Genomic DNA, 26,337 nt, shown 5'->3' with positions numbered 1-26,337 from the left:
AGATACTTTTGTATGTACAGTATAGGCACTGCTGTAATGTTGAGAACGCAGCAGCCAATTTGTATACAGCACTCTTCCAAAAAGAGCATTGAGATAATGACCAGATAGTCTGCCTGAGGGATGTTGTTTGAGGGATAAACATTGATAAAGAAACTGGGGAGAACTCCCCTGCTCTTCTTCAAATAGTGCCACTGAATATTTTAAATCCACTTCAGGGAGTAAATCAGACCTTGGTTTGATATCTCAACCTGAAAGGTCAGATATGCAAATTTAATACCACATAACACCTGGTACCCTCCTCAGATGAGGTCAGATCGTAAATCCTTCTTACGTCAATGTGGGATTAAACTAGGTGACTTATTCAGGGAGAAAAAATATCAGCGTAAACTTGCTTGGCGAAATGTCCTGTTTTTGTGTTCTAACATTAATTGACCTTTTTTTAGTGGTTACATTAATTGCAGGAGTGATGCATTGATGCCAATGAGACCAATTATGGATAACCATCTGCTCTGCCTTGTATGACCCGAGGTGAGAACTATTTTAGCTCTCCGAATGACATTATTCATAATTTAAATAAGCTGTTTTAGATACACTTTAATTATCAACATGAACCATCTCATTATGCTACATTTTCATATATCCCTGATTGCAAGCTACAATATGCGAGCGTCATGATGTTAAGAAAGGTGAAGTCAAATTTCAAAACAGTTTAAAGATTCAAGGTAGACAATTTATTAGAGCATAAAACAAATTGTATTCATATACAAGTACTATATACAGTTAGCAGTGTACAGTTTGGTGCCAGTATTGAAACAATTAGACAGTCATGCACATAGAATACTGATAGTTTAAAAAATTATTACATGCTTAGTTTTGACAAAAAATGAATCTTCCTTTTAAAATATCCATCTTAGAATATACCTACATCACCTTCATTTTCAATGCAACAAATGTCAGATATCCTTTTATACAGTTGTCATTAGTTTTAGTGAACCAGATCTGAAACGTAGAATCTTCTTCTTTAAGTTGTGTGATGCTTTGATTTTGACAAAGGCCTTTGGTGGAGGCTTCTTTAGCTCAGCAGTAGATGCTTGCATGGGTCGATTCTGGGCAAACTGAGTCCAGACTAGTGCACCACTTTCATCAGAGTCACTAGAGCTAGTAGTTTCCCCTACAAAATCTACCTCACTCAAACTAGACTCACTGTCTCCAAAGCAATTGGTGGTGTAATTGCTCTGCTCATCCTCACTAGTGTCTGCCACGGTGGAGTGGAATAAAGATTCACATTCAGCTGAATATTCTGAATCACTTCCTCTGAAGGCATATACACCATTGTTCCGCAGATTGGTCTTTGTGTAGACAGTGGGCACATGACAGAGTGCTACTCTCCTATTGCGTCTTCTAAATCGTCTCATTGCTTCTTCATGAGAAACCTCAACGGGGGATTTCCACTTTCGGTAATCAACCCTTGGTTTGTATCTGGACTTGACCAGAACAGTTTCCCTTCCTTGCCCACCACATTTAGCAGATCTAGCCCCAGTCTGTCTTCCCAGGGTGCTGTTCTCAGATATAGTGTGGAATGCTTTCTTTGCTTTGGAGGCCGGCCTCCTTACATTGCGTTTTACATGGACAACATCGTTGGAGAAATGACATTTTTTTGGAACAGCTTTAGATTTTTGTTTTAAGGTTTGAATGTTTGTTTCAGGAGCCATGTCACAGTGTGGTCTGGACTTCAATGTAGAGTTCTTAACTTTGCCGATTTTTATATTTTTAGTACCTTTACGAGACTTTATCATTTGTTGCTGTGCTGGAATGAATTGGGCATTCACTAACTGCCCACTATCCTCTAAGCTCTGCCCTGAGGATTCTTCACTCCTAAGATCTAGTGGTGGTTTCTCCTCTGCAGAAAGCGATGTTGGAGGTGACCTTGTGGGTCTTTTAGGAGACACCACTTTAGGAGGTTGCACAACATTGATCTCTTCATGTACTGTCACACACTGATATGAATTATCTTTAGGTGCACAAGCACCACACTCACCATTCTCTTCTTGATAATCTGCAGCCACAGTGCATTTAGATAGTCCACTTGCCACATTAGCCTTTTTCTTCGAAAGGCTACCAGTCTGCAATTCATTAATATTATTCTGAAGAACAGTTATTCGGTTATTTGTTGATTCAATTTTAGATGTTTGCGTATTTTTGTTGTCATTGCTCAGATGTTGCCTCTGTGGGGACATTGCGCTGATTTCAGAAGCAGTGGGAGGATGTGTATAGACATTTCTGAACACTTTCAATTCAGTACTACATGGCGAGATACATGCAATTTGTCTGACACAGATACTACCTTGCCTCAAGATTCCCTTTAGTGGATCTGTATTCAGGCTGGTCCTTGGCTTATTTGGCCTTACTGGCTGGATTTTCTTCTGAATAAGGCCAAATATGTAATTATCCAGTCTTTTCATTGTTGAAGGATGTACAGCTGTGCAGGAACTGCTCTGGGGGGCTGGAACAGCGGACTCAATGTTTACAGGCTCCAACTGAGGTGCCACTGACAAGTCACCTACACCATACTGGGATTTCTCCTCTTCTTTAACACTCCCAGTCGTAGGATGAAAAAACATTGGACTTTGGACTGCAACTGCATGTAGAGGACTTGGATATCGATACACATCATTACCATTCTTGGAAACCAAGTCACACTGATACTTGGGATGGACATCAGCAGCAACATCAATTGAGCTAGAATAAGGTGCAGAGAAGGAACGCCGAACAACACCTGTATACTGGCAATCAAGCAGTCCCTCTCCATGATCCCTCCAGCCAATGAAATCCTCTGTAAACAAGAAAGTAGCAGTCAGAATTCTCACTTTGTTTAATTCAATGAATGTACTTGCGAGTCTTCAGCTTTGCAGAATCTATGGATGTTTACAGATTTGACATTATTTTTTACAAATAGACTGCCAGTGAAGAATCTGCCCAGAAGCAGGTGTTAAATTTTTGCTAAGAAGCCACTTCCTTTTATTCTTATTGGAGATGCTAGATTTATTTCATGGTATACTGGGTTTAGGTCCAGTGACTGGAAATCTGGTAAATACATTATAAAATGTTGTATTAAAAGCAAAAACAAAAAATCTTACAGATTCTTCAGTTTAAAGTGAAAAGAAGTTCAATGTTGAATTCATTAATAAAATAAGAGAGCAGCTGCTTTTGCTGTTGGGAAACCAGTTGCCAGAGGTGACAAAATATTTAAAGCAGTTTCTCTTCTTAATTTGCTCCATTTTTCTCATCTTTTCTCCTAAAGGTGTTGATAATGGCATCATGGTGCCAATGACCTTCAGGTGCCTCAGTGAATTCCCCCTTTTTCATATGGTAAGTGAGACAAAGAATAGTCGTAAGCTATTCAACTATGGGATGAATAACAGCTGAGGTTGATAATATCTTCATCTGATCAGCTAACCAAAAAGCAGTGATTGAATGGTATTGTGGTACTGTGAAGCTTATTACCACACCACAGTGTGAGATTTAATTAGTACTTAAGCTTAGAGCCATTTTTAAAATGAAAAATATGTTCTTTAGCCTGCATATTCACATTGCTTAAGAACGGATATATAAAATATCATCAATCTAGATACTGGATCCAAAGGCCTCAACTCAAGCTCCTTCTAAATGGCACTGATATGATAAACTATCCATGTTAGGAAATATAAAAGATCTATTATTATTAACATGTTATATTTTGACATTTTTTAATAGAAACTGTTCCCAAAATATGAAAAGTCTCCTACAATGAAATATTATCTGCCATCTTGCACTGTTCGGGAGTTTTGTAAAGCACCTGAGTTTTCATTATTCATTTGAAAGTTTTGAATACAGGTTTGAATTTTGCACATAGTTTCTGCACTTCGACATGTGCAGGATGTCTCCCAATATATTAAAGCATTATCTTATCATAACTACACATCAAAAGATAATTAGTGTAACCTTTCAGTGACTAAGGGCAGAATTTAATCCACCCCATTGCAGTGGGAAAGACAGCAGCTGAGTACACTTAATTGTGCAATCACTTAATCACTTCATTGGGGAGATGGTGGCATAGTGGTAATGTCACTGGACTAGTATTCCAGAATTCCAGGCTAATGCTCTGGGGACACAGCAGCTGGTGGAACTTAAATTCAATTAATAAAATCTGGAATTGAAAGCTAGAGTCAGTAATGGTGACCATGAAATTATCATCGATTGTTGTAAAAACCCATTTGGTTCACTAATGCCTTCTAGGGAAGGAAATCTTCTGTCCTTACCCAGTCTGACCTACGTGTGATTCCAGATCCACAATGATGTGGTTGACTCTTCACTGCCCTCTGAAATAGCCTGGGAAACCATTCAGTTTAGGAGCAATTAGGGATAAACAACAAATGCTGGTCTTGTCAGCAACACCCACATCCCATGATTGGGTTCAGCCAGCCATTACATGATTAAGGTCAGCCAGCCGCCATGAACAAGTGCCAAATCCCTGAATACTTCCAGTCCCACCGGCGAGTGACACAACTAGAACATTAAATCCAGCTCTGAGTTCTCCTGGATGGCTAGAAAGATTTTCTTTCCAAACACAATTATGCTATTTCATTCCACATCTTTGTTTATTCTGAATTAGTATTAATTGCCGGGATTGTTTTACCTTTGCACATCCACATAGCAATAGGCAGATTCTTCGAATCAAAAGGTTAGAACAGTTTGAGTTACAAGCTTCTTCATGACTTGTTCACCCAAATGCAGGACTCGAGTTAGACAAAACCACCTGTCCTGCTCAGCAGTCAACTGTTCAACTGTTGATCTTTGAGGGTATATAAATCTGAATTGTTAAGTGTTGGCAACTGGGTAGTTATTCTCACTAATGTGCAATTTATTGATGGGGATAAAAAACTGACATCATCATTTGTTTCCAAACACAAATCTGTGTGAAATTATACCTTGAAAAATATGAATTCATCCAATAGTTTTGGTTTTATTTCTAAAAAGCAATCAAATTACTCACTGAGATTAACTTTTGGCAAAATTAATGATTGGCAATGAGCAGTTGATGAGCATATAATATAACGAGGAGGAGATTGTCGCATAACCAAAGACACAGACAATTCCATTTCAGTTGTATCAAGTCAGATTATAAATTTAGCAACAGATTTTCAATCATACTACTCTCATCAGTTCAGCTTGAATTCCTCTAATGTGCCTCTTACCTGCTGACTTTGGTCGTCCATCTGTGATGCTCAGTGATGCATCCGGTGGACCACAGGAGCAGGTGCTGGAGTGACAACTGGATAAACATTCACTGAAAACAGAATTAGAGGAGTTCGAAAGTGATCCAGATGCTCCATCACTTAATTCATAAAAACCTGTTAAGACAGAAAGCAGGTTGGCATTTTCAATATACAAGTTCACTAACAAACATTAATTAAAATCACTAGATTTTGAATGGCTCACTGACATACAAAAACTATCATTTGGTTTACAGTCCATATCCAAATAGGATTTATTTTTGGAAAAATAAGACTAAGCTTCTTTAGCTTAACCTTTAAAAATGCTGAATGTGGCAAAGAAAGAAGATTCACAAAGTTATTCTCTATATTTGTAGAATGCCTTCTTACAAACTACATTTATCTTAAGCATGAATACTAGCAGGTATCTCATGTGTACAAATCTTGTTGCAACCTTCAAAACACTCACATTTACTTTGGACAAACACAAGTTTTTGTCAAAGGAGGTTTAATCTCTAAAGCAAACTAAATATATTCAAAATATGCTTTCACCTTATAATTTGCACAATAATTCATTATGTAAATCTGCACAGTTGTTTTTCCATCTATTGGATTTCCACAACCTTCCCTAACTACTTTCCTTCTCTCCTTAAAGCACAGAGACATGCTGGGATACAGATCCATGGGGTAATGGCAAAGCACTGGTATCTCAACTAAGTGACTATTCTTCATTTGCGGACCTTGATATTTAGTGCCAACAGGCTTTCTGAACCTCGAAGCATGACAACCAAGCCTTTTTCTGTCCTCACTTGATGTCAACACTTGTGTTCTTGTCAGCATGACAGTGATCAGGACCGGGAAAGCTGACCAGATTTCCCCCACTGCAGGGTTTGCTGTCACCAACAGTAGCACATTTACAACAATGTTTGGTGAAACTCAGTTATTGAAAATAAACCAGGGCATCAAATGTGGAAGCTTTGAGATGTCTAGCTCTGGGTGGGTTAGTAAGACACGGAATAATGCACTTACCTACTAAGCCATTGGAAAACTCAAAGTAGCACATTAAAAAAAGAGGAATATCCTGTGAAAACTGGAGGGAGAAAAGGGGAAAACGTAATTTAGGGTAGCCTCCAAGTTAGAACATCATGGGTTCAAGCCCCACCCCAGGACTTGAGCACATAATCTGGGTTGGCAATTCAGTGCTGCATCATTAGAATCGCTGTTTTTCAGGTCAGATGTTTAAACAGAGGCTCCATCTACCTTCTCATTGGATGTGAAAGATCCCATATGACACAATTTGAGAAAGAGTAGGGAGTTCTCTCAGTGTGCTAGCCAATATTTACCCCTCAACCAACTCCCCAAAACACATTAACTGGTCAATTATCTCATCACTGTTTGTGGGACCTTGTAGTGCTGCATTTCTCTATATAACAATAGTGACTATGCTTCAAAAGTAATTCAATGCTTGAAGGATTTCCTGATAAGGTGAAAGGTGTTATATTCTTTCTTTAGGGAAAATCTCTGTCAATGTATAAAGATTACAAATATACCATCATTTGGGCAATACAAAATATTTTGCTAAAAAGTAGTTATAAAACAATTAACTATATCCTCCAATGATGGTCTTATGCAGAATATTAGCTTGTCAGCTTTTAACCCTTCGATGCCTGTGAGCACAGAAAAGAGAAATAGTGGCAATACAAAATGTCTCACTTTATTCAGCAAATACTGCTCTGGCTGATTCTGGATCTCAGGATTTTAAAGCTGAATGAGCATCTGAGTTAGGAAACAAATTTGAGAACTGCAAAGGACTTATAGTATTTCAAGGGTTTAGCCAGTACTTACTGTCCCTATTCACATGAATTGTCCTTTGAAATGTACATCTAGCTATTTGCCATAAACATACTGACCTGAGCTGGGTCGGCTGTCTGTTTCCAAGTTGTCATTTGGAGCCTTTTCTGCATCCAACTGAAGGTCACTGATCTGTCGATCGAGCTCCTGCAGCTGATTTATGAGGCCAGCATCTCTCCTCCTCAAACAGTTCTGAAAAGATTGAGGCGCAACACATTTTAATCAATAGCAGAGCTCACCGCAGTCAGACTGCATTCTCTTTAGGACCTCCAGAAAAGCTTGGCCTTGCCACACTTTTCAGAGAATGCTAAGACATGCTATTGATTCTGTTCATTTATTGTGCTATATAAGCCTGTGTTTGACTTCCACCATTCCAGTCACACCATGAAACCACAAGTGTGCTTCCTGCAGAAATGACACAGGACTCAGCGCTGATTTAACATGAGCTTCAATTATGAATTATTTCATTTTAGTTACATCAGCTAAGTTATACTTTGTTTATTACTGCTGCAATATATTTTACTATAAAACTGTTGGCTGCGTGAACACAAAGCCAGTAATAGGATATTTTTGAAAAATGTCATAATGTTGTTGCAGTCCCACCGGAGAATTATTGAATGCAGAAAAAATTCCTGCATAAAGCAGCCACTGAGTAAAATGAAAATACTCTTTTAAGGTTATTTGAGTCAAAGACACAAGTTGAAATTCTTTGTAAAGGAACATGTTTCTTTTTTTTGGCAATTTGCCACTTCGGTGAGTGATTTATCCACAAGATTATGGGAGGTAATGGCTAACGGTAACTGTTCCCCGGTTTTAAACAGAGCTTTATTATGTGGATATTCCAGAGGTAATATCAATATGAGCTTTTATTAAAAAGGTATTTTTTTTAAAGAGCAAAGCCCATGCTCAGACCTCCATCCGTAATGAACTCGATCCCCTGTGAATCTGGCGTGACAGAAAGTTCAATGTGATTGATGACCTCGGGGCTCAACGTTGGCAATGGGCTCGCGGATCATTTCTGACCATATGTCTCGGGTATTAAATATGATCGAATTAAACTCACTTTAAAAAGCGTTAACGAGCCATTGTATCCAAACGCGCGGAGATGGGCTGGAACGCAACCTTAACGGAGAGAAAAAAATTGCCCAAGGTGGGAGAGTGAGCCATTCGGTTCCCGGATTTACTTTAAAATATCAAGATCGCTTTGCAGACCCTAAAACAACAGGCTCAAGAACTCTTCCGATTTTATCAACAAGCGGAATAGTAATTCGGAGACACAGGGGTGACCAATGACCCCGTTTCGCTCCGTTATACCCCATTTCTATTGTTCTATACTTGGTGCAGAAACACTGTACAGAAAAGCGCCCAGAATGATTCATTTCAGTCAGCTGATCAGTTAATATAAACAGAGGTCCCGCCCCCAGCTCTGCAGGAGAGCCGTGGATTGCTTGTAAAGTTAATTTCAGTCACTCTGTGTCTATTGTAACAGACCAAGGGCTTTAAAACCTGCAGCTGGACCTCCTCTGAAGAAGAGATTAATATTTTTGCTGTTATTTCGTTCGCAGGAAGTTACTTTGCTGCATTCTATTTTTTTGGTTAAAAAAAGTCACGTCTCCTTCCTCTCAGCTATTCAAAAGCGCTCTAATCGAACCCACTCAAGGCTGTTAAATGCAGCAGCTGCATTTCCCATTACCGACCAGCTCCCCCTATCTTACACCTTATATACAGTAACGCATCGTTCGGTTGTTCATCCATGACAAATGAAAGTTAATTCAGCTCGGACCACTTTTTACCCCCTATTCACCGACTGAAGTCTGGAATTCCTGAACCAGCGAAGCCAGTGGACAGAACATGTTGCGCCATCAATTCAAATGGCAGGGAGGTCACTCAAAGCGAATAGGGAAATTATTGAGGACCCTCGTGCGGACAGAATTTAAATGGTTTCTGAACAGGACAGGCTTTTTCACAAAAGTTAAACACAATTCTTACTTTGTTTCTGCCCTCAAACGTCACAAAACAGTGTGATGTTAAAGAATTCATTAACATTTAGGACATCAATTTGGAAAAATTACGGCCGTGGTAAATCTCACGACTACAGAAAACATCAAAAATCTTGCCTTGGTACAATTTATAATATTTAAGGTTTCCTTAGCATAGAATTTGTTTTAATGTCTCACCAATTGTTTCCTTAACATGAGAATGTTATCTTCTAATTGCTTTTCCTCAGGGGTCAGATAAAGTTCCCCTTGAGATCCCTTTCTCTGTTCGTCTTTGAGCATTGGAGTGTGTTGCGAAGGTTTCAGTAATTCCATTGCGCCCCGAACCAAGTGTTCCTGCCTGTGCTTCAGGAAATCCAGCTCCCCCAGCCCGGCCAAGGTCGCTTCGAGCCTGTCCCGGGTTCGGCAACGATCGCTGTCAGCCTCAGCCTTCTCCCGGCTTCGGATCTCCACTTCGAGCCTGATCGGATGCCGATCGCCGTTAACAGGCAGCGTTAAGAGAGTGGACGTCTGCTTCAGCATTGTATCGGGTCACACGAACACTTCCCAATAATAAACGCTCACCGCCCCCAATGTCTTTTTTGGTTCAGTGATTTAAAAAGTGTCCTGTTTAACCCACTCCGCCGGGGTGACAGTTTTCCCGGGGTGACAGATCGGGGCCAGGGAGAATGGAGAATGCAAAACTGCACTCCTTGTCCAGAATGCTGCAGCAGCGTCCGCCGTTGACAGCTCCACTGTACCTACTTCTCTTGACTCAAATGCAGAGGCAGTCGGGCGCGTCGATGCGTGAGCCCGCAACTTGCGTCCCGCCGCCCCGACACTGCCACTGATCTAATCGACTAATCAAAATGTGATGGACTCCAGCAGAGCAGCGCGGCTACCTCAAACAGCATCAAGGGACGCCACCTTTGTTAAAGAGATAGCGCCTCTGCTGTAGATTCAAGAAAAAAAACTGTCAACGTTTAAAATTATAACTGCATATACCCACAATATCGTTTTTTTTTCCCCCAACAAAGAAGTTCTTGGCATTTTAAATGCAGTGAAATGAATTAATCGAGGAATTGAAACTCTCACCCGAACTGTCACATTAAAAATTCATCATCAATATTTGGGAGGTGCAACTTTCAAAATGATATTAGATCAAACCTGCCACATGACCGGGGATGATTATGCAGCTGCTAATGGTTGCACTTGGACTCAGCATCGGGTCAAATATACACATTTTATGCACATGCAAATTTTAACATTCAGATTCGGATTGTTTGAAACAGTGTTACACATGTCGAAGTTTCATCAAAATAAAGTCAAGATGCCTTGTACAGAACAGTAATTCATTTTGTTAACAATATGTATTGGTCTTCTGGCTCCTTTATTGTATTATCCTGTAACTTGGTTTTATCAATATTAGCGTACAAGGGTCATTCTGGGATGTAGGACAGCTGCTTTCTCAGTTGCATGGATGATCTGAGCATCATTGCCAACTCGAATGTATTAATGAGTAAAGCGGGAAGTTTGATTTGAGTTCATTCTCCGCGATCTTGATAAAGGGCATGTCCTTTCTTTAAAGAAAAACAGATCGGCGTTGCGAAGGGAAAGAATAAACATTCACAGCAGACTGTTCCCGATAAAGAAGTTGAATATTCGATGTCAAACTGCGATGTTAACCTTTTCCAAACTTAAATCTTTTTGAAGTTGGCACGAAGCATGCTGACAGATAAGCCCGTACGGAATCCAGGAGAAAATGATGGCCGGATTTGACATTGTCGTCTGTACCCATTGAAATCTTCACCTAAAATACAAATCGGCGAATTACAGAGAAGTGCATAAGCCATTGAACATAATGGGGAACTTCAATTATCCTAATATAGACTGGGATAGTAATAGCGAGGAGGAAGGAGGAAGAATTTCTAAAGTGTGGTCAGGAGAATTTTCTACATCAATATGCTTCATGAAAGGAGATATTGCTGGATCTGCTTCTGCAGAATGAGGTGGGACAAGCGGATCAAATAGCAACAGGGGAACATTCAGGGTACAGTGGCTATAGTATCATAAGGCTTAGGTTAGTTATGGAAGAAGAACAAGGAACAATACAGAGTTTTTAAAAAATTACTTGGGGGAGTGCCAATTTCGACGGCTGGTAAATTGGAATCAAAGATTGACAGGCAAAACTGTGAAGGAACAATCGGCTGCCTTTAAATAGGAGGTAGTTCAGATGCGGTGAAGGAACATTCCCACCAGAGGGGAAGGTGGGACAAGCAAAGCGAGAGCTCCCTGGATGATGAAAGAGAAAGAGAGTAAGATGAAGCAGAAAAATATGTCCATATGACAAATGCCAGAGAATATCGAGAATCAGTCTGAATAAAGAAAGTTCGGGGAGGGACTGAAAAGAGAAATAAGAACGGTAAAGAGAGAGTCTGAGAAGAGGTTGGCAGCCAACCTAAAAGGGAATCCAAAGATATCGCCATAAATAGTAAAAAGATGGTAAAAGGAGGAGTGATGCTGATTACTGACCAAAAAGGGATTTATGCATGGAGGCAGAGGGCAAGGCTGACATACTAAACGAGTATTTTGCAACTATCTTTAACCAAGGCAGATGAAGTTACCAAAGTTGTAGTGAAAAAGGAGGCAGTTGAGATACTGGGTGGGCTAAAAATCAATAGAGAGGTATTAAAAAGGCTGGTTGTACTTAGAGTTGATAAGTGCCAGGGCCAGGTCAGATGAGGGAAGTAAGGATAGAAATTGAAGAGGCACTGGCCATAATTTACCAATCCTTCTTAGATACAGGAGTGGCACCTGGAGCTTGCAAATCCTACATCCTTGTTCAAAAATGGGTGTAAGGATAAACCCAGCAATGACACGCCAGTCAGTTTAACCTCAGTGGTGGGAAAATTTTAGAAATAGTAATCCAGAAATAATTAACAGTCATATGGACAAAGGGGACACATTAAGGAAAGCCAGCATAGATTTGTTAAGAGTTCCACCGAACAGAGGAGGTTAAAAGGGGTTTAAATAGTTTGATTGAGTTTTTTTGATAAGTTAATAGAGAAGATTGATAAGAGTAATGCAGTTGATGTGGTGTCCATCTAGTTTCAAAAGGCATTTGATAACATGCCACATAACAGGCTTATCAGCAAAGTTCAAGCCTATGGAATAAAAGGGACAGTGGCAACATGGATGCAAAGTTGGCTGAGTGACAGGAAATAGAGAGTAAATAACAACAACTACAATTTATATTTGTATAGAGCCTTTAATGTAATAAATTATTGCAAGGTACTTCACAGAAGCATTACAAAACAAAATATGACACTAAGACACAAAAGATAATATTAGAGCAGATGACCAAAAGCTTATGAAGTGGTAGATTTTAAAGAGTGTCTTAAAGGAGGAGAGCAAGATAGAGGAGCAGAAGTGTAGCAAGTGTATTCAGAGCTTAGGGCCTAGGCAAATGGAGGTGCAACCACCAATGATAGAGTGATTAAAATCAGGGTGGTCAATAGGCCAGAATTAGAGGAACACATATTCTGTAGGGTTGTAGAGCTGGGTGAGATTACAGAAATATGGAGGGGATGAGGACTTGGAGGGAATTGAAAATAAAGAGAATTTTAAAATGAAGGAGTTTCTTGACCAGGAGCCAATGTAGGTCAGCGAGCACAGGGGTAATGAGTGAAGTGGGCTTGGTGTGTGTTAAAACACGAGCAGCAGAGTTTCAGATGATCTCATGTTTATGAGGGATAGATTTTGGGAGAGAGGCAGAGTGCATGGAATAGTCAAGTCTAGAGGAAACAATGGCATGTATGAGGTTTTCAGCAGCCCATGAGTTGAGACAGAAATTAATGGAGAAGGGTCGTTTTTCAATCTGAAGCATGGTTTATAGTGGGGTCCTCTAGAGCCAGGGACCACATGAGGAAAAGCTTTTTTACACAGTGAGTGGTTAGGGTCTGGAGTGCAGGGCCTGAGAGAGTGGTAGAGGTAGGTTCAGTCGTAGTATTCAAAATGGAATTGGATAATTGCCTAAAGAGAGAAAAAATTCAGGGCTACAGGGAGAGGGACCAGCTGAGTTCCTTTGAGAGTCAGCATTGACACTATGGGCTGAATGGCCTCCTCCTCTGCTGTAACGATTCTTTAATCTATTTTTGTGAAAGCCCTCAAAATAAATTGTAGCGAATGGATGCTATTGGTCAGAAGTATGTGCGACACTGTCCTTTATAAAGTGAAATCGCGGTGAGAATTTAAACCCTTCGAGCCCTCTTCCAAAATATTTACTTTGCACCATACTATAGTTTGTTTATGAATTACAGTATAATCCAACTGTAGTTGCAATTTGCCATTTGCTCTTCTGATGCTAAGCACCTGTAATTTGCATATCTCCAATTACACTATCCTACATTTTAACAGTGACTCCACTTTAAAACCATTTCCTGGGCTGTACACTATGGCGCTTTGGGACGACCTGAAAGATCATGACAGGCACTATATAGATGCACATCCTTTCTTTTATAGTTCAACTCTGCAATAAATCCTCATTAATGCCTATCGGATTAGGTCGAAATCATAACGAAATAATCTGGGTCAGTTCTCCATAGATGGAAAATGTGATTTATCACAGCCACTGGTTTTTGGTTTAAAAGCAAATGACTGAGGATATTGACAAACGGAAAGGTCACAGACATGAAACGTTAGTTTACTTTCTCTCTCCAGAGATGCTGCCGGACCTGCTGAGCATTTCCAGCATCTTCTGTCTTTATTTCAGTCTTTAGTTGCCCGTGCGACCTTACTTCAGGTATTCCTGGCTGCACCCTACAAAAATATCCTTCACAAATATCCCTCCCTTTAACGCTGTGGTCAAACAAAAATTAAAGTGAGCAGCAACCGCTTGTATTCACGTTTTTTCGCCCCGTGTCCAGTACCAGAGGCTTAACCAAGAATCCGTGCCCTCGCACACTGCAAAGTGTGTGTGTGTGTGTGTAGGTAATAAATTATTGTTAAAATAGATTAAAATGTGGAACTGTTAGACGGACCCTTCCTCCGAACGTATGTACCGATTTCAAAGACCTCAGCAAGGTTCTGAACGAAGGCTGGACGTGGGTTTAACGGGGCCTGTTTGAAAAGTGGCATTGGATAAACTGAAGTTACAGATTTTCTGAAACTGATCAGGGCTCTGATTGGAAAAGATTTGGCCAAATTGAGAGGAATAAAAGAGAAACTATTCTCCCTCTCTCTCTCTCTCTACATGTCATCTTTCTCCCAAAGGGCCTTCCGTTTCCTGCCAATCGCCACGACTAGGAGGAGGGAGAACTGCTCGAAGGGCAGCCTTCAAAAAAAAGAAATCAACGATTTAGCTTCAGTGAGCGACCAGAGCTACTCCCCTCCCCTCCCCCATGAGTTATTGTAAATTCACTCAAATTCATGATGGACACTGATTTTTTTTTTAAGTGACAGCCGGAGATTTGCAATGGTTCAATCTGTTAAAAGGGTTTTTAGCAGGGACTTTGGATTTATTTCCAACAGGTAAACAGTCAGAAAATTGTGAGCGGCATTTTCCTACTTTGGACTCTTCAGAAGCACCATCGAGATTACACCAATTAAAGTTTAATCCAGTATTCAGGCCGCCTCTCCAACCGGGGAGGGTCGCCTGCACGAACTCCGCCAAATTTTCTTTCCAAATTACAACATGGGAATGGGAATGTTAAAGACTGGAGGCCCCATATCCCAGACAAAATCCAGCCGACGTTGCGTCCCATTAGCCAAGTGAACAGCAAGCATCAGCAATGATTCGTCTCATCTCCTGGGTTTTCGTTCAGTCAGTATAATTTAATGGAGTGAGATACCGACATGAATCTCCCTCTTTGAGAACTTGGGTCCCTCTGCTACTCATCATTCTGCAATTCCCCGCGGAAATAACACCCCACAGCATTTTACTGGAAAATGTGCGCTTTTAAACCCCGAAAATGTCTCATTAGCGTCAATTTACTTCACATTTTCTAAGGTAAAAAAAGGTGTCAACTTTTTGCTAAACTGACAAAAACGTTTCTTTAAAAAACTAGCACAGCTTTAGCATCGTCCGAATGTCGTTTGCAAATTTGGAGTGTAAAAATGTTACATTAAATGATTCGAAAGGAGAAATAAGTAGAAACGATATTTTGCAAGTAGTAATTTAATACAACATATTTGAGGACCATCGAGTTCTGGATTCTGCTGGGAGATCGACTTGGTCTTTATTAAACCCTAATGTCGTTGATAAGAATCTGAACACTGAAGTTTATTGGGAGATTGGATTCTGATTAATAAGAACATAGGAATTAGGAGCAGGAGTAGGCCACTCTGCCCCTCCAGCCTGCTCTGCCATTCAATAAGATTATGGCTGATCTGAATGTAACCTCAACCCCACATTCCCACCTACCCCCAATAACCCTCCACCCCCTTGTTAATCAAGAATCTATCCACCTCTGCCCTAAAAATATTCAAAGACTTTACTTCCACCACCTTTTCAGGAAGGGGGTTCCAAAGACCCACAACCCTCTGGGAGAAAAAAATTCACATCATCTCTATCTTAAATGGGTGACCTCTTATTTTTAAACAGTGACCCCTAGTTCTAGATTCTCCCACAAGAGGAAACATCATCTCCGCATCCACACTATCAAGACCCTCAGGACCTTAAAGGCTTTTAATTAAGTTGCCTCTTACCCTTCTAAATTCCAGTGGATACAAGCCTAACCTGTCCAGCCTTTCCTCATAAGGCAACCCACTCAATCCTGGTATTAGTCTAGCAATAGTCTCTGAACTGCTTCTAACACATTTACATCTTTCTTTAAATAAGGAGACTAGTACTGTACACAATACTCCAAATGTGGGCTCAACAATGCCCTGTACAACTGAAGCATAACCTCCCCACTTTTGTAATCAACTCCCCTCAGAATAAATAATAACATTCTATTAGCTTTCCTAATTACTTGCTGTACCTGCATACTAACCTTTTTTGATTCATGCACCAGGACACCCAGATCCCTCTGAATCTCAGAGCTCTGCAATCTCTCACCATTTAGATAATAAGCTTATTTTTTATTGTTCCTGCCAAAATGAATGATTTCAATTTGCCCACGTTATTCTCCATTTGCCAGATCTTTGCCCACTCACTTAACCTATCTATATCCCTTTGTAACCTCCTTACGTCCTCTTCACAATTTACTTTCCTACCTATCTTTGTGTCGTCAGCAAATTTAACAACCATTCCTTTGGTCCCTTCATCCAAGTTATTTATATAAGTTGTAAAAATTTGAGGCCCCAGCACTGATCCCTGTGGCACACCACTCGTCACATCCTGCCAACCAGAAAAGGACCCATTTATGCCAATTCTCTGCTTTCTGTTAGCTAGCCAATCTTCTATCCATGCCAATATGTTACCCCCTACACCATGAGCTTTTATTTTCTCCAATAACCTTTGATATGGCACTTTATCAAGTGCCTTCTGGAGATCTAAGTACAGTACATCCAGCAGTTCCCCTTTATCCACAGCACATATGACCCCTTCAAAGAACGCCAATAAATTGGTTAAACATGATTTCCCTTTTACAAAACCATGTTGACTCTGAGTGATTGCCTTGAATTTTTCTAAGTGCCCTTCTATAACATCTTGCATAATAGCTTCTAACATTTTCCCTATGGCAGATGTTAGGCTAACTGGCCTATAGTTTCCTGCTTTCTGTCTCCCTTTTTGAATAAAGGAGTTATAGGGCAGAATTTTCTGCCTGTTGGGCAGACTGTGCCCGAGCAAGCACGGACCTGATCACTGCCCACGATCAGGTCCGCGCCGTCATTTTACGCAGGCGGGCCAATTAAGGCCGCCCAGCATGAAATGCAGCTCCCGAGGAGAGTGGGAGTGGGCGGGCAGCGGCAGGACTGCTATGACCGCCAGGTCCAATTGCAACCCAGTGGCCTGTTTAAAAGTGCTCCTGCAATCTTGCAAAGGCTGCCAAACACGGCCAGCAGAAGGGCTCCCCAGAGGAGGGTAGGGCAGGAAGGCACTGTGCCCCTCATTTCTCAGATGATTGCCTTGCTGCCCTCCTCGAGGAGGTGGCAGCATGGTGGGAGGTCCTCGTTCCCAGGGACAGGAGGAGGAGGAGACCCCTCCCACATGACCAAACATGCCTGGGAGGAGGTGGTGGAGCTAGTGGTCTCCCGCGGTGTGGTGCGATGCACCTGGATCCAATGCCGCAAGCATTTCAATGACCTTTTGCGCTCTGGAAGGGTGAGTACCATATTGACATTGGTCACTTAACCCAGTAGGTAGGATTTCCGCCCCCCCCCCCCCCCCCCCCCCCCACCAAACTCTGAGTGCAGTTACTACATTGAATCATTGACGGCATGTGTCCTTCGCTGGGTGGGCCAGCAGATATTGCCCATGCCAAGGTCACCCTGAGGGGGTGGTGATGAGATGGGCTCTGCACCCGCAGTATGTGGTGCAGGGACACCCACATTACTGTTTTGTGGGCAACCTGGAGGATCTGTACCGAGGTGCAGTGCTGCAACTGCAAAACATGTCAAAGTCAGGCTGCTGACATGCTGGGAGGGGAGCTTCCAGGTGGCGGGGCACCGATCCATCTGCTGCCCTTTGTGTTCCACCATTACACTGCTAAATGATCAGTGATTGAAGTTTGCAACATGGATTGACCATTACTTACGGAAGGATAAGCGCACAATGATCCGGGGGACAGGGATGCACATTGATATTGTCTCCACGTTAACTAATCAAATGCCCTTGTTCCTCCTTTCAAAATCAGCAGATCAGAGCTGGGAAGAGGAGGCACAGGGGCCCCCTCTCACACCTGAGGGTCCTGAAGTCTCTGACCCACCAGCGTCACACCATCTCTGTCAGGCAGGCACTAGCACAGATACTAGCACCTAGGTGGGAATTAGATCATTGGCTAGTGTCCGGGGGCACACCGGTGAGGGCACTCCACAGTCGCTGGAGGAGCTGGCGGAGACAGAGAGTGCCAATGGTGCCAGCAGTTGGAGGACTGCAGGGGACCAGGCACATGCTCAGTCGGTGGCTGATGATGTGCCTCTGGAGTTGTCCATTAGGCAACAAACTGCTGGAGGTCCAGCAGGGTGTGTAGGAGGATCTGGCGGAGATACATGAGGCTATGCTTGGCTTGGTCTCCGTGGTGGAGGAATCCATGTGGTGGAGGAACCCTCGCCAATGCAATGAGTCTCATGGCCAAGCGCCATGCTTCCTCCATGGAGAGAGTGGTGACTCTCATGGAGAGGCTCCTCCAGGAGACCTGGGGCTGCACTCTGACCAGCAAGCCCTCACAGCGGCATTGACCTCAGCTGGTCAGTGCCAGTGTGGGAAATGGTGTAGGTACCAAGTTTCCCAGATTGGTGCCCATCCATCTACGGTGAGCAGGGAGGTCTGAAGCGACCCCACATCGGCGCAGCAGCTGCCTGTCGTCTCTGCGGGCTCCTCGCAGGGTGCTCCTGATGAGGGCAGCAGCCCCTCTGCACCTCTGCCAGTGACCGTGGCATCCGATGAGGCTGCAATGACTGGGGATATGACAGCTGTGGAACTGGCCGCTCCCTCCCAGACGGGGCCAACACAGGCTCCACGGGCCAGAGGACTGCCGCCAAGGTCATCGAAGCCAACAGGACAACACAGTGAGCAGGCTGTCTCAGATGCCAGTGTCAGTGAGGAGGCAGCACCTAGGCATAGCACCCATAAGCGATAATTTAAGGCACCTTAGGCACACCACGGGTTTCTCGCTGGTGCTTTTGTGGCAATGAGGTCATGATTAGTTAGTGTGGTGTTTAACACCTTTATCATTTTACTTCCTTAAGTTCATTTTGTTATATCATTAAATTTAGACATGTCACCATGGCTGAGGGTGCCTCTTTTCCTCTCCAGGTGGATGGTTACCCATGATGTTATGAGTGAGTTGTGTCACTTTGAGCTTTATTGGCAAGGCCCTTAGTTAATGTTCCTATCCAGGCAGATTTAGCACTCAGGTATTGAGTATGGAGCCTGCAGCACAGGCTTTTGTTGGAGGTCCCTCTGTGGTCTTCTAGCTGACGGTTCATTGGATTAAAGCCTCCCGGGTGTCCCTGCCTCCCTGCAGTATGCCCGGGTCAGCGTCTACCCCCTCAGCATTTCCCTGTGCGTGATCATCCTCGGACTCACTACTGGACTCATCGTGTGCGGCTGCAGCAACTGCGTCGACATCTTCATCATCCACAGCATCCCCCCTTTCCAGTGCAAGATTGTGGAGAGCGCAGCATGCAACCACTATCAGCAACACACGATCTGGGGGTTGCTGGAGTGCATCCCCTGAATGGTCCAGGCATCAGAAGCACATCTTGAGAAGACCGATGGCTCTCTCCACCACAGCCCTTGTGGACGCGTGGCTCCTATTGTACCGCTGCTCAGCTTCTGATCTTGGATGGCGGAGAAGCATCATGAGCCACTTCTGAGAGGACAGCCCTTGTCACCCGCCAGCCATCCATCCAGCCGAGCCGGAGCACTGAAGAGCTCCGGCATCTGGGAGTATCTAAGAATGTAGGCGTTGTGGGAGCTGCCTGGGTACCTTGCACAGACTTGTAGAATCTGCATCCTATGATCACACATTATCTGCACGTTCATGGAGTGGAAGCCCTTCCTGTTGACGAAGGCACTGGGCTCACCTGCTGGCGCCTTGATGGCCACATGTGTAGTCTATTGCACCCTGGACGCGGGGGAAGCCAGCAATGGCTGCGAAGCCTCTGGCTCACTCTGTCTGGCTGACCTGGTCCCAGCGGTAGTGGATGAACATCAATGCACACCTGAACAGAGCATCTGTTACCTGCTTGGACAGCTGATTGGGAGACAGTGCAAAGATCACCCACTGAGCCCTGGAAAGAGCCAGAGGCATAGAAGTTGAGGGCAGCTGTGACCTTTACAGCCACTGGCATGTGGTGTCCACCCATACAGTTAGGGGAGATCTCAGGGCCTATCATCTGATGGATAGAGTTGACTGTATCCCTGGAGAGACAGAGCCTCCTTTGCCACTGCACCTCAGACATATTGAGGTACCTGCCTCACCGCCTGTATACCCTGGCAGCAGGATAGTGGCATCTTCTGCGGTCCCTTCCGCCTTGGACAACCTCTTGGCCCTGCGCCCTTTGTGCCTGCAGCTGTCCTCCCAAAGGTGGCTCCCCTGAAGGCTGAATGTGGATTCCTTGCCACCTCCCCCTTCTGGCCCTCCCTTCCTCCTCAGAGGAGGTGCCTCCAGTGGAGAGCACAACTCCCATTCCCAGGATAAGGTAAGGCTTCCTGAAACCTGCAGGCCCCAAAAAGGATCTTCACTGCAGAGTACTGACCTGAAGGTTGTGAGTCCTGTCCAAGAAGCTGGAATGTGTTTTGAAGTATTTCTGCTCACACAGGCAAGTATCAGTAACTTTCCAAAGTAAATATTTGACTGAGCACATTCGTGACCCCACTGACCCCTCTTATCCCGCCTGTGGATGAAGTTTATACAAATGTCTCCTACCCTACACCGTTGCGCCGGTGCGATGACCTGAAGATCGCACGGGCCCCGAAAAATCGGCATCAATTGGCACCTCAAGGACCTTAAGTGGCCCATTAATTAATGACAGGGGCGCATCAGAGATCATCGCGTGCCCGCCCGCCTAACTATCACGATGGTGTGTGGTGACATTGGGACGCTCGCCCGACATCACTGCGCATCATTTTACACGTCGGCATGCAGGGCCCGCCCCCACACACCAACAGGAAAATTCTGCACATAATTGCTAGTTTCCAATCTAATGGAACATTCCCCGAATCTAGGGAATTTTGGAAAATTAAAATCAGTGCATCACTATCTCACTAGCCACTTCTTTCAAGGCCTTAGGGTGAAGTCCATCTGGACCTGGAGATTTGTCAGCCCGCAGCCACGACAATTTGCTCAATACCACTTCCCTTGTGATTGTAATTTTCCCCAGTTCCTCCCTCCCTTCCATTTCCTGATTTACAGCTATTTCCAGGATGTTACTTGTGTCCCCTATAGTGAAGACTGAAGCAAAATGTCTGTTTAATTCATCCGCCATCTCCCTACTTTCCATTATCAATTCCCCAGATGCACTCTCTGTAGGACCAATGCTCACTTGGTTAACTCTTCGTATTCAAATATCTATAGAAACTCTTACTATCCATCTTTATATTACTGGCTAGCTTTCTCTCATACTCTAATTTTTCCCTTCTTATTAATCTTTTTGTCATTCTTGCTGTTCTTTATATTCTTTCCAATATTCTGACCTGCCACCCATCTTAGCTTAGTTATATGGTTTATCTTTCAGTTTGATACTGTCTTTAACTTTTTTAGTTAACCACGGATGGTGGGCCCTTCCCTTGTAAGTTTTCTTTCTCATTGGAATGCATATAATCTGTGTTTTCTGAAATATCCCTTTAAATGTCAGCCACTGAACTTCTATTGACATATCCATTAACCTCATTTACCAATTCACTTTAGCTAGCTCTGCTTTCATGCCTTCATAATTGCCCTTATATATGTTTAAAATACTAGTCTTGGATGCATTCGTTTCTCCCTCAAAACGAACGTAAAATTCAATTATATTATGATCGCTGCTACCTCAGGGTGCCTTCACTAGCAGGTTATCAGTTAATCCTATCTTGTTGCTCAATACCAGGTATAGTATAGCCTGCTCTCTGGATGGCTCCAGAACATGCTGTTCTAAGAAACTATCCTGAAAACATTCTATGAACTCTTCATCTACACTATCTTTGCCAATCTGATTTTTCCAGTCTATATGTAGATTAAAATCTCCCTTGATTATTGCTGTGTACTTTTCTGGCAAGCTCCCATTATCTCTTTTATACTTTGTCCTACTGTATAGTTACAATTAGGGGGCCTGTACACCACTCCCACAAGTGATTTCTTGCCTATTTCATTCCTCATCTCAACCCAAACCGCTTCTACATCCTGGTTTCCCGAACTTAGGTCATCCCCCTCTATTGTGCTAATACCATCATTAGTTAACAAAGCCACTTGTTAAAAGGGAACACACATAAAGGGGTTTAATTACTATAAAGGATATGTCACTTTTTGGAAACTTTTCTACAACACCTCTTTGTCAGCTCTTAATGAAGCATGTTTCAGTTTCCAGAAACATTATTATCATTGAAGCTACATGACAAGAATCTGATTTCTGCACACAACGCTGTGTCGTGGCAACTTTCCCTGGAGTCTGAGAGTTGATATGTATGGTTTCCTATGTAGGATAACATGTCTGACTGAACTCTGCTGAGGCATCTTGTAATCACGTTCGGAATTATGGAAAGTGCTGCTTTATTGAAACTGAGATTCAACTAATTCACATTAAGATATCCTTTCACTTGGTTTGTTGAAGTACAAGAAATTCTTCTGAAACACAGAGGTTAACACCAAATTTCATAAGGTACTTCAGATCACAGCGTCATGCAGCCGGGCTGAGGAAAACTATTCATTCAATCTTAATTTATCCATTCAAAAGAAAACTGTGATCTTCATATCACACCATACAACTGTTTCTTAATGATTCCAGAATCCTTGCCTTCACAACCTCCCTGGAAATTCAGCACATTTCCTGCAAAGAACATCCTGACATGAGTCCTAAAGTTGCTCTTTGGCAAGTCTGAACCTGTGCCTCCTTGTCCTGCTGTCAATGGGTTATCTTGAATTACTGTTCCAGATGTATCTTCCCTATACTTTTTACTACCTTACATCTATTAATATAGTTTTAAGAATTGTATGTTCTGCCTAGGCCCAAGCTCTGAAATACCCTCTGGAATAAACATTTTTTAACCTGACAGGGGCTAACTAACTCTAAGTTGCTGTTAGCGTACTTAAGTTCCATCCAAGAAGCATCATTTTCTGTTGTCAACTTCTGTTATTGTAAATTCCTACACATACATTTATAATAGAAACTGCCAGCGTAATTTTGTCACACAGCAAATTACAGCATCCTGCCATTGGTGGCAGTGTAGCATCACTTTTTTTTTGCACCTTCCAACTCCTCGGCCTGTACGGCAGGGAAGTTATGGCCAGGATTTTAAGGCTCTGCCACGGCGCGTCTCCCCCCCGGCGGATGCGGTGAACCATTAAATCTCCATTCAGTTCGGCGGGACCTGTAATATCCCACCAGATGGGAGGGGCCGTAAAATCCTGGCCTATGTTCAACTCGACTCTACTTCTCAAATGACCCTTAGTTCTGCTATTTTAAAACTAGAACTTATCAAATAAAATTAAGCTAACCCAAAATAAGGTTATAATGTACTGCTTTAAATTGAGTTACGTCTGCATGCCATGGTTCAATTATCCCTCATCTTCAAATCCCACTTCACTGAAAGACTGCATTTGCTCTTGGCTGCACATGTGCAACACCAGATATGATTTATTGGAACTTACCAATTTTACTATAGAATGGAAATTGTGTTTCCATTATGTGATGAACTATTACAATGGTCACCTTCCATTTTGGCCTTTTGAAATTAATTCTCCCCCTTATTTTTGGTCAGCTGATGAAATCCCAATTGTTCTGCCAGAAGATAAAAGCCCTACTTCACTTTTGTGTCTCTCTATTGAGGTATTTAAATCAAACTATAATAAAAAATAGAAAATGCCGGAAAAACTCAGCAGGTCTGGCAGCACCTGCGGAAAGAGAAAACCAGCTAACGTGTTGAGTCCGTATGACTCTTCTTCAGAGCTCCGCATATTTATTTAAATCAAACAGTCCTTTCCTGAAATGTTTGCCTTCGTCTGCTCTTGGTCCCACTCCTGATATTTCAGGGCATTTTCTGTAGCAGCTGGATCGATGTTAACAATTGTGAATGAGAGTCAAAAGTTCCCCTTTTGTATAGCTTCCAGGAGGAATTAAGTAAGTTTGGATGATAATGATGAGCCTATGTGAGTGTAATATTCTCAGCAGTCTACACCCTTGCCTTAAAGGAGTTGAAAAGTCACAAGGCACTGTCTCAAGTTACAATTCCACCACATTCTGTGAAACACCAGGTCTCTGAGCTTTAGAAAAGCAGGGATCCTAATCTGTTTACACTAGATTGATTTGCATCTTTTATTTTCGAGCAGGTTTAAAATGGTAACCAGATGTGGGGACTTTATTCGTAACTAAGATTGGAGTAAACAAATTTGCACCACTTAAATAGTGCATTTTAATTTGAACCAGCTGCCTTCTCAGAAAACCCACAGTCACCATCAATTGCACAAGCAAGGTTCCTGATGACAGTAAGAAAAAAGGAAAATGAAGTATGGATGTGGCCATTACAAGTAGATCAGATGCACAACTTTTAATGTGTCTGAAACAGAACCATCAGCAGCACAGGACATTACTCTGAAAATATTCTGCATGACAGTAAAACAGTTTCTAATGTTACACCACTTATTTCACAAACATCTTCATAGTCATTTTAGTATTAATTTTAGTAGAAAAATTCAACATGCATACTTTATTTTTAAACCAGTTATCCAGTCTAGGAAATGTAGATATTTTTGAAAACTCCACACTTGAAGCGTCATAAAACATTAACTCTCAGGTTAGCTAACAGCCCATCATGTTGATCCACAAGTACACTATGTCATGGAGTTCGGGATCCGAGTCCATCATGCATTGAATTTCTGATCTCAGTTATGAGAACTGGAATTCAGCATCATGAACCTGCTGATAGGAAGCTCTATACCATTGGTTGGGCCTGGAGACAGCTTATCTTATGAGTTTAAGATATAAGCAGTACAAGCACGAAAGAGCGCAATCCCCGACTCTCCCTCTTCCCCCCACCCGCACAGGTAGTGTTACGCTGGGCGGGCCTTAATTGTCGATGATTGGCTCCACGCCCACCCCCGACCACTCCCGCCCAGCCTGCCCACCATCGGAAAAATTCTCCCCCAGATGTCCATATCATGCCAAGTCCTTCCATTTTGTAAAAAGAAAACTTCAGTGTTGAGAGATATGATTCTAACACAAGCACCACTTACTTCCACCTATAGAACATTGTCATTTTCCACTCTGTCACTAAAAATTTTATCCATGCCTTTGTCAACTCCAGAGCCAATTACTTCAAAGCTCTCATGGTTGGACTCCAATGCCCCAACCTCTGTAAACATTAGGTCATTCAAATCTCTGTTGCCTGTATCCTTTCCAGCACTAAGCCTTATTTATTCATCACCCCTATCTTCATTAACAAAAAATGTCCCCTGATAGCTCACATTTAAAATTCTCATTTTTGTGATTCAACTCCATAGCCTCACCTGTTCCAACCTCTGTACTCTCCTTCAGCCTTATAAACCCCTCCTCCAATATCTCTCCTCCTCTGGTCTTCACTATATCTTCAATTGCCTAGTCCCCACTCTCTGCATCCCCTCCTTAAATTCAGATGCCTCTCCAACTCCCTCTCTCCCTTTAAGACCCCCCTTAAAACCCATTTCTTTGACCTTGGCCATCTCCCCTAATCTCTCCTTCCTTGGCCTGGCATCCATTTTTTTCTTGTGCTTCTGTGGGGCACTATGTAAAGGCAAGCTGCTATATTGGTTGATGCAATACATACTACTAAACGACAATGTACTTTTTTAGGAACTAAAGATAGTTTAAGTAAGTTATATTGACATTTGTGGGTTTTAGGAATGAGTTTTAGCTTTATGTTTAAGTTTAATTTGTATTTCTATATTTGTGTGTTAAGGAAGGGGGAACCTTGAGTTTTGGTTTCACTTTAAAAGATGCCTACATTCTAATGAGGTTTTATGACTCTTGAAGGGAAGTTAAAACAAGCACAAGGTAGAAAAAGCTGTGCTGTTGCCTAGTAACAGGCATCCAGAAAGGGGACCCATACAGACACAGATGAACCAAAAACAGTTTGAGTTCAGTTGGTGACTATGCTCTAAGGCGGAGGAAGCAGTTTAAGTCTCTCTCTAGCTCGACATACTAGCACATTGCTGAGGAAAATAAGTCTAAGAATCTCAGGTGAGTTGTTATAAAGCTAAAGTAACAGTGAATGTCGAGTGAGTTCTGTACCTCAAGGGAGATATGAAGTTGTCAGCAGTCTACTGGGAGAGGAAGTTGCATGGAGCAAGTCCTAAATGAAACAGCCCAAGAAGTCCTTTAAGTTAAGTCAAAGGACAAGGACAGGAATCTGGAACAAGATCCTGTTCAGTGGAAGTGAAAGTAAGGAGCAGAGAGGGAGGCTCCAACTTTAAAGGGGGAAA

General features: G+C 42.5%; 1 protein-coding gene across 1 annotated transcript; it reads right to left on the bottom strand.

The window, feature by feature from the left end:
- Positions 1 to 708: 708 nt before the first annotated feature.
- dact1 (dishevelled-binding antagonist of beta-catenin 1) lies at positions 709 to 9,897 on the bottom strand. Its single transcript, XM_078562721.1, has 4 exons — positions 9,281 to 9,897; positions 7,163 to 7,295; positions 5,235 to 5,390; positions 709 to 2,833 (listed from the first exon to the last, which is right to left on the bottom strand). The coding sequence occupies exons 1-4, from the start codon at positions 9,620 to 9,622 to the stop codon at positions 966 to 968; spliced, it is 2,499 nt and encodes an 832-aa protein (XP_078418847.1). The 5' UTR covers positions 9,623 to 9,897; the 3' UTR covers positions 709 to 965.
- Between the last annotated feature and the right edge of the window lie 16,440 nt (positions 9,898 to 26,337).

This window comes from Cetorhinus maximus, chromosome 18, assembly GCF_964194155.1.
Source record: "Cetorhinus maximus chromosome 18, sCetMax3.hap1.1, whole genome shotgun sequence".
NCBI classification, from domain to species: Eukaryota; Metazoa; Chordata; class Chondrichthyes; order Lamniformes; family Cetorhinidae; genus Cetorhinus; species Cetorhinus maximus.
Note: the sequence above shows the minus strand (reverse complement) of the source record. Positions and strands in the feature narration are given on the sequence as shown.

What these genes read in the sequence shown, in the direction of transcription:
- dact1 (XM_078562721.1), bottom strand. Translation starts at nt 9,622, where the DNA reads ATGCTGAAGCAGACGTCCACTCTCTTAACGCTGCCTGTTAACGGCGAT. An exon ending in TCATGTTAAGGAAACAATTG is followed by an intron (nt 7,296 to 9,280) that starts GTGAGACATTAA and finishes CAATCTTTTCAG; the next exon opens with AACTGTTTGAGGAGGAGAGA. An exon ending in AGACAGCCGACCCAGCTCAG is followed by an intron (nt 5,391 to 7,162) that starts GTCAGTATGTTT and finishes CTGTCTTAACAG; the next exon opens with GTTTTTATGAATTAAGTGAT.